General features: G+C 37.4%; 1 protein-coding gene across 4 annotated transcripts in view; it reads left to right on the forward strand.

Moving 5' to 3' along the window:
* LMLN (leishmanolysin like peptidase) overlaps window positions 1-6918 on the forward strand; it is a 77276-nt gene extending 70358 nt beyond the window's left edge. For all 4 annotated transcript variants that reach the window (XM_060099403.1, XM_060099404.1, XM_060099406.1 and 1 more), the window contains one exon: window positions 3268-6918. In XM_060099403.1, coding sequence (XP_059955386.1) covers window positions 3268-3368 — 101 coding nt within the window. In that variant the 3' untranslated portion in view covers window positions 3369-6918. The remainder of the gene's footprint in view (window positions 1-3267) is intronic.
* The last annotated feature ends 1686 nt before the right edge of the window (window positions 6919-8604 follow it).

Genomic DNA, 8604 nt, shown 5'->3' on the forward strand with positions numbered 1-8604 from the left:
ATGACTCTCTAGTACTCAAAGGCCTCAGCCTCTAGTTGTACTTATGGCTAAGCTTGTTAAAGCAAAAAGATACAAAGCAGAATTAGCAAAGGGAAAGGGGACAGTGGGTGAAGTCTGGAAGAAACCACTTCCCAGACACCAGCTAAAGGCCGTCCTTGCAAACAGGACTTTCAAATGATGGCCATCTCAGGCCTGCTGTGTTAACTCTTTTCACTTAACTCCTGTGAGCCAGCTGAGTTTTCTGTAATAGTTATAATAGTAATTCACAATGAATTAAAAGATCTTAGGTCCTTTTGATATGGTATATAATAAATGTAGTGTTAAATATTCTTAGTTAACTTTCATATGAAGTGATAGGATGACTTGATTTTGTTGTTATTGTTAAATTGCTTTGGCTAGAATTAAAGGGCTGCTAGTCTACAAACAGGTGGTTCTGATGGAGTTCCCATCCTCAGGCCTAATCTGAGAGTTAACTATAAGAAATATCATCATTTCAATGTCCAAGAGATGAGCATTGATTGAGCCATTAGCAGTTAGAGTTGAGTTAAAGAGAGAGTTACTCCAGCTGGTTCAGGAGTAAGAATCTTAGGAGTACAGTAAAAAAATGTGTAGAAATGAGGAGAAAGCCAGACTAGTTCAAGGAGCTGTGAAGTAATTAGTTCCTGTCCTTGGAGCATGGCAAAGACAAGTGAATCTGTTGAAAGGAGGTGGGGAGTAGAGATTGCAAATGACCCCACGTCCTCCACCAACCTGCGCCCTAGACTTGACTTCTTATCCAGCTCCCTGTTTGTAGTCACCCTTCTGATACTGTGGTACTATGTTGTGATTTCTTCCCCTGTTAACCAGTTCTATGAGGAAGCATGCTCAAAAAAGGATTGTAACCTCCGAATCACTACCACAGTTTTGAAAAATGTACAAAATATTACAAGAATAGATGCCTTTTAGAAAAAAAAAAAAGGAATAGATACCTTTTAGGCATAGTTTCCATTAGTGAATATGAAAGATTTATTTCTAAATTTTCTGATCTCTTCAGAGTGTGGAGGTTTTTTTGTTTCTATTTATTAAATGCTAGACACTTTGCTGAGTGCTTTATGTCTATATCATTATATTTAATCATCACAAAACCTAATGAGGTAGGAATTATCATTTTACACATGAGAAAACTAAGGTATAAAGAGATTAAGTGATATATTCACTGTCACAGCTGATGAGGTTCAGATCAAAACCCAGATCTGATCGTCTCTGATTCATTTTGAAACACGCTCTTTATATCTTTCCTTTTTAAAGAGTACTATCACAGAAAGTGCAGTGTTTTTGAAACACAATAAGTGTTCCAGAGCGGCCATTAATATTTTAATAGCTTGTTAAATGTTAGTACCAACAGTAGATAAACAACAGTTAGTTCAGTTCTCCTCCTGTTTCCTTTGTGCCAAATTGAGAATCGGGAGATAAAGGGATATGCCTGTGTTATTAGTGACTCCAGGGTCTATTCCTTATTCCAAGCAAGACCACTCTAGCTGATGTTGTAGGCCAGAACTTATCCAGTAGACCTTTCTGGGGCAATGGAAATGTTCTATAATTTGTACTGTCCCATACAATAGTCATTAGCCACATGTGACTATTAAACATGTGAAATGTGGCTAGTGTGACGGAGGACCTAAATATTTCATCTCATTTTGGTTAATTTAAATTTAAATAGCACATATAGCTAATGGCTGCCATATTGGACATTGCAGCTCTAGGTCAGAAGTTCTCAAACTTTAGCATGCATCAGAATCATGTTAAAACACAGATTGCTACGACTCACCCCCAGAGTTTCTGATTCAGAAGATCTGGGTTGGAGCCTGAGAAGTTCCCGGGTGATGCTGATGTTGTTGACCCAGGTACCATACTTTGAGAAGGATCGATTTTTCTAACATTTAACGATTGCCAGCTGGTTCCATTGGGGAAGAATATAAGTTCTCCGTGGTTTACTTGTATTACATACAGTGAAATAATTTTTTTAAATACTTATTCCACACTGTATAGTTCTCAGGAGAACAAGCTCCAGTGCCTTAACATTATCATTTTATTAATTCTATAGCTGAAAAACCAGTCCTTTTTTTCTTACCTTTTAAGCAAGTCAGACTTGAAGCTTGGTTGGTTCTCTGTTGGTCAAAATAGTAGAAAGGACAACTCATCCTGAAATAAAGTCAGATTGACCTGGTCTCTTGACTGCTAAAAAATGTACTCCATTCTGAGAATTGTTTGGGGGAAATAGTTTTAGCTGTTAGAACAACTCTTAGATAAATTAAAATATACTCCTACTGCCCAAAGCTCATAGAATCTTCTGCTGTTTCCAAATCAAGCCTGGGGTGATATGGATAGATGGGTAGATATTTAGAGATTGGGGAACGTATGTCCTGTTTTGCCTGGGACAGTCCATGTGCCTATTGTCCTGGTATGATTACTAATAATTCCCTTGTGTTAAAATTATCAAAGAGAACAATTTAGTTGATCAAAGCAAATTTTATTTCACACAGGCAGTCTCTACTCTCAGGAATCCAGAGAACTGTAAAATAAGGGAAAAGGGCTACAAGCAGGAAACAAGGAAGAAGTACTCAGCCTAGGTTGATGGGCCGGGATTAAGTGTCTAACCTTATTTAGAAAGATCAAGGAACAAAGAAATAAGTATAGAGCCCACATTGGCTCGGCGGTTGGAGATTGGCTGACTGGATATTCTGTGGTTCTGGTCAAGTGGAGCATTTACACAAACATGAAAGTTATCTAAGTTTTAATTTGCTGATGTGGCACCATGGGCAGGAGAGGCTCCATCTTGAGACTAGAAATTTATTTCAACGCTTATCTCAAAATGTCCTGATATGCGATGATAAATTATACGGTCACCCTACTTAGAAGGGACAAGGTAGAATAGAAGAAGAGAGTCCAGCATCCCATGTCAGAATAGCCAAGAATTTCATTTACTTTCCTGTGTAGCATCTTTAGCTTTGCCAGGATACTACCCTGTCTTTTCTTGGGTTCTGATTTTGAACCTTGATATAGTAGATACATCTTCTTTTCTCCTACATAAATATTTTCTTCTTTTTCTATAAATATAAAAAAAGACTTTGCATATATGGATTTCAGGAAGTCACTCTTGATTCTACTCTTCAAGGTAGTCCTTCTTCACCTTTTAATAATTACCTCTACTTCTCTGTCAACATTTTAGTTGGTATAATTTTTTCCAAAAATGTCTATGGAAAGTCAATTTTTTGTTTTCAACCCTAGATCTCTGTTCCTGTTCCTCTAGCCCGGTGGTTACCCTTTGGCTTCTGCTAGGCAATCTATTTCCTCTGCTGGCTGGATTTCTTCTGTGCGTATGGCATTAGGAATGGAAAAGTGAATTCTGAAGACATTCCTTTGTGTCATGTTCCTCTGAACAAAGCACAGAATCTGGGCGAGTGCCAGCCTATGCAGATGACAGAAGTGGCATTCCTGACTTTGGCTTGGAAGTGTTGACCACAATCAGATCTTGAAGCAGAGCTTCACAGCAGTCATTCCTCATCAGCAACCCAACAGCCTCAAAGTTTGCAGAAGGAGGAGGAATTCCAAATCACCAAGTCTCTTTATTTTTCAGGATAAATACTCTTCTTGAAGTTTTCCTTTGAAAATGGGATAATAGGTGAAAATTTCAGTTATTACATACCTCAGCATTTTCATTAACCTAAAACAATGGGAAAATTCATCACTGCTGCAATAATTTAAAGAACAGCTAATCATTGCAAGGTTATAAGTTGTGGACCCTGTCCTCAAAAGTATAAATTGTCCTTTGACTTACAGAAAATAACTTGAATTGGGATTTCTACATCACTGTTACACCTATTTTGAATTTAACGACTGTATATGGTACACCTAAATCATTGTTCTCATTGTTTTTTTTTTAATTATGTTTTGCTAAATCTTATGATTTAACCATGCTAGACTTTTCAAACCAGCTGTGTGGCAGTTTCCTGCTGAACCATTAGGTGTTGGTAGCTGTATCTGTACTCATTGATCTTCAGAGAGTAGCTTCCAGTTGTATTCTCCATTAGTTTAATAATGACTTGAAAAACTGGAAAGCAGAGAGAGAAAAATACTCTGCCCTGTGAAAACATTGAAGACATGCAAATAAAAGAAAACCTAATTGTATGTTTTTCAGATAATAGTTATGACAACTGCAATCCAACAAAAATAGAACTTTCCTTTTTGACCAATGAAGATAAAAAGAAATTCTGGTATAGACAGATATGCAGTTATTTTCAAGTGGGTTTAGGAGTCGTTACAGAAGAATTTGACTATCTGAAAATTATTTTATGTGTAAGAAGAAAAGATATAAGTCAAAACAAGATGGTCTGAATTGTTTATAGCAAAGTGTAGGTTTGGTGTAGGGCCTATCCAATAGGGTCCACTTTACCACACAGGGTATGGCTTAGTCCACAGAAGTCAGAAGGTTGCCTTTGCTTCAAAAGGAGGTAATGTCCTTTACCTCTTGTATTTGACACTCTTTCTGTCACCCATAGATTCTGGTCCCCAGAAGCAATTCTGCTCTTGTACTAGAGCTGACCAACCCTACTTAGTAAACCCAATTTGAAAATCTTTAATGATGAATGATGCCCAGTTTTTCTCTCTAAAGCTAATGAAGTCCTGTGGCATTAGAAACATAGCCCTTGGACATGCATTCATTCATTCATTCATTCACTGGTTGGCCCTTTAATTCAGCATACAGTTATTGAGCACTCAGTTTAAGAAATTGTGCTAAGTGAACAAACAGCATAATTACTAAGGAGTAATTCCAACTTATTGTTTGGCACTGGAGCCAAACAGCAACTCCAGCATAGAGGAAAGTCACCTTTTTTTAAAAAATGCATACATTTAAAATACTTATTTGCCTACAATCTTAAATTGGAGGTATTTGTCATTGTGAAAAGCTGGGGGTCTCTAGCATAGCCAGCCTCAGCTGAAGAAAATCTAATACCAATGGTGTTTCTGCCTACGTTCTGCATACTTTAAATCATGAAAAGTCAGAGAAAAATGTAGAGTATATTTTTAAAGAAAGTTATAAAAATCTAAACTTATATACCCAATGTGATTATGAATCATCCTACAAAGTTGTATAAAGAATTTCACCAAAAATAATATGGATTCATAATATATTTGAGACTCACAGTGATAGGTTCAATTATATTTTGACTGTTGTGCAGTAATGCCATTTAGGTAGTATTGTTTCTGAGCATGGTGCTTTTTATACTTGAAATATATTTTTGCTTTATTTTTTATTGATATAATTATATTTGCACTAATGACTTTCTGAAGAAAATATTATTGATGACGTTTTTTCTATATATTTGTTAAGCTTGGAATCTGGTAGCCCAGTGTTTTCTCTGCACAAATGTAGAACCTGGTAAAGTATGGTGTTAAGAAATCTTGAGTTTTTGAGGGTAACTAACAGTGCTGGTGTCTTCCTTCCTCTTCAACAAGTCTTGAAAGTGGTTGCTTATCACTGATTCTGCATAGTATACTCAGTGAAGATTTAGAAGGCCACTGAACCTGTAAGAAGTTTTAAGAGGCATGGTTTAGTCCCTTATAATATGATAAAATTCTAAAATAAAATTCTAAAAAGAAGGATTTTTAAAATCTGAAATTTCAATGCAGAATTAGCAGGCTAGAATTAAGGTTTGAACTGAAGAATTTGAGATGACCTAAATTTCAATATCCTGTGGCAGGTAATGCCCTTTATGTTCACAAAACCAGTTCACTGAGAAAGAGACCATGCAGACTGCAGCCATGGTGGGAGTGAGGTGGGGCAGGGAAGGGGAATGGGGATAGCTGATTTGAGGATAGTAGACTGAAGTCCCTTTCTGACTCAAAAGGGTCAAGTGCTTATAAAAACTGACTACCTCAGTTTTCAGTTCAGACTTAGGTTCATTCTGATAGTATTAAGGTCCCAATGTCAAAATTAACAAGTGAATTTGTCTCTCAGGTTTTCAAGAACAGAATTTACAGGAAGGAAGCAAAAGCCATGTCGCTAGACTTGAGCTGATAGCTTTAAAAAAACTGGAAAGCAATTAGGTAGTCTTAGTGTAGATCCCTCTGTATTCTCCTGAAAAACATCCTTTTCCCTTACTTATTTCTTAAGGATACTTATTTTTGTTAGGATCAACTAGGCATTCTAAAAATGTTATAAATTATGCTTAAGATTAGTTTCAGCCTAATATGTTGGTTTAGAGTTTATCAATATTTGAAAGTGAAACATTAATGAAGTTTAAATAGTTTTAGGAAGATACATAAATAAGTATACCAGAGTATTCCATACAATTTTATCAATATTCTCTTCAATATTAGGAGACTCACTGATTGAGACCATCTGAAAATGACTAGATGCTTTCTCAGAATCTTTCCAGCTCTAATATTCTGTGACTAATATTCATGAATATTCAAAATATTCTAATATTCTGCATGACTAATTCATGCAGAATTGCTAGGTCACTGCTGGCTCTGACCCGCCTCCTGGAGTATGCCAGCTTACACACCATGCTCATCGCAGTGTCCTGTGCTCAGTGCCTTAGCGCTGTCCTTGTCCTTGGACACTGAATGGAGAGAGAAGAGCCCGTTTCTGAGGGCATTTGAGTAGTCCTGGCAGGAGGAGGTGAACTTAAGTCACAGCCCCACAGACCTGTTTCACAGTTGGCACCAGTCATCCGTGCCATGTCCCTGCAGCCCAAGAGGACTAGCATATTTTAATAAAGTCTGTGCTACTCATTCTGAAGAAATAACTTACCTGAAAGGATGACCCTTTTTTTTTTTTTGATACATTTAGTCAGGGTTGGGGAGGGAGTGGTGAATTATTTTCTTTTTGTTTACATTTTTAGTAAATAAAATAGATTTAAGAACTAATCTTTATTTATGGTATTTAACTTTAAGTGTAATATATTACTTAGAAAAAACACAGCTTTAATAAAAATGGAAACTAATCTGCATCTTGTCTTTACTTAATTAACACCATCAATTTTTTTAAACCTGGATGAGGAATACAAACACAGCCGTGCACTTATATGGGGACAATGAGGTGTTTATTATGAAGCATAATTCAATTTTTACTTTAACTGGAGTAAAATTGTCCTACTTAAAGAATAGGGACAGGTCTTACATAAAGCTACAGGGAATAACCCTCCTCAAATAGTTAAGCAGGAAAGACAGCCGACTAAAACAATTCAGGGCAGCCGTCTCTGGCTGAAGATGATTCCTGTCCCATTTGTTGTGTGCCGTGGGCCAGGAGTCTCACGGCAGGACGGCTCTGCACATTCAAGTACCACACTCTATTTGGTAGCGGCAAGTAAATTGTGGCTGTGGAGTGTGGAGCGTGATTCTTCCTCATAAACTGACTGTAGTTTGAGAGAATGTACCCAGGGCGTGCCTTCACCATGTGCACTCAGAGCCATCCTGCCCGGTGCCTGGAGCCAAGCACTGTGAAATGAACTGAGCACAGCCTCTGTGACCTACTTGCTGAGCTGAGATCTTTGTGGGAAATTCTAATGATAATATTTAAATTTTTTAACATTTTAAATATTTCATCTAAGTAGCTAAAACTATGTACAATAAATTACTTCAAGTAGTTGAATAAATTCAATATTATTTGTACGGTATACTGAAGACAAAGCATCTATGTCTCATACATTACCTGTTTATACTACCTTTTGGTATGTTCATAGAATATATCTTACTTAATAGGCGTCAATACATAAATGAGTCTTTTGTCAACAACTCTCTGGTAGATACGTTGAAATGGAGCAGTTTATTTAAATCGGCTTGTTAGTGTTCCGCCAGAAGTTTGTTCCTTAATGTTTGAAATAAACTGGACATATTTGGAGATAGAAGTCCAAATACACCATCTGATGTTCTGGTAGATGACCAATACCATTCTCTTTTTTTTTTTCTTTTAATAAATTTATTTATTTATTTATTTATTTATTTTAGGCTGTGTTGGGTTTTCGTTGCTGTGCATGGTCTTTCTCTAGTTGCGGTGAGTGGGGGCTACTCTTTGTTGTGGTGCGTGGGCTTCTCATTGCGGTGGCTTCTCTTGTTGTGGAGCATGGGCTATAGGTGCGTGGGCTTCAGTAGTTGTGGCACGCGGGCTCAGTAGTTGTGGCTCGCGAGTTCTAGAGCGCAGGCTCAGTAGTTGTGGTGCACGGGCTTAGTTGCTCCGTGGCATGTGGGATCTGCCCAGACCAGGGCTCGAACCCGTGTCCGCTGCATTGGCAGGTGGATTCTTAACCACTATGCCACCAGGGAAGTCCCCATTCTCATTTTATATGTATAGAAATGGTTTTTTCTGCCTATAGACCTTAGTATATCTTAGATTCGATGCCATTTTAACACTCAGTGCCACTAACAGTTTTTTCAATTTCAACAGAAACAGTAACTCAACTTTCTGACATTGTCTCATTTGAAAATATTCAAATCACAATATCTGAACATCTCCTGGCTCACCCCTCACCCCACCCCATTAGGTCTCCTGATGACATTTTAAGAAGGCTACAGGTTGACTGAAAGAGATTTCGCATGTGCTTACACACATGGGTGCTTATT

The sequence above is a fragment of the Mesoplodon densirostris genome, chromosome 5, assembly GCF_025265405.1.
Source record: "Mesoplodon densirostris isolate mMesDen1 chromosome 5, mMesDen1 primary haplotype, whole genome shotgun sequence".
Classification (NCBI taxonomy): Eukaryota; Metazoa; Chordata; class Mammalia; order Artiodactyla; family Ziphiidae; genus Mesoplodon; species Mesoplodon densirostris.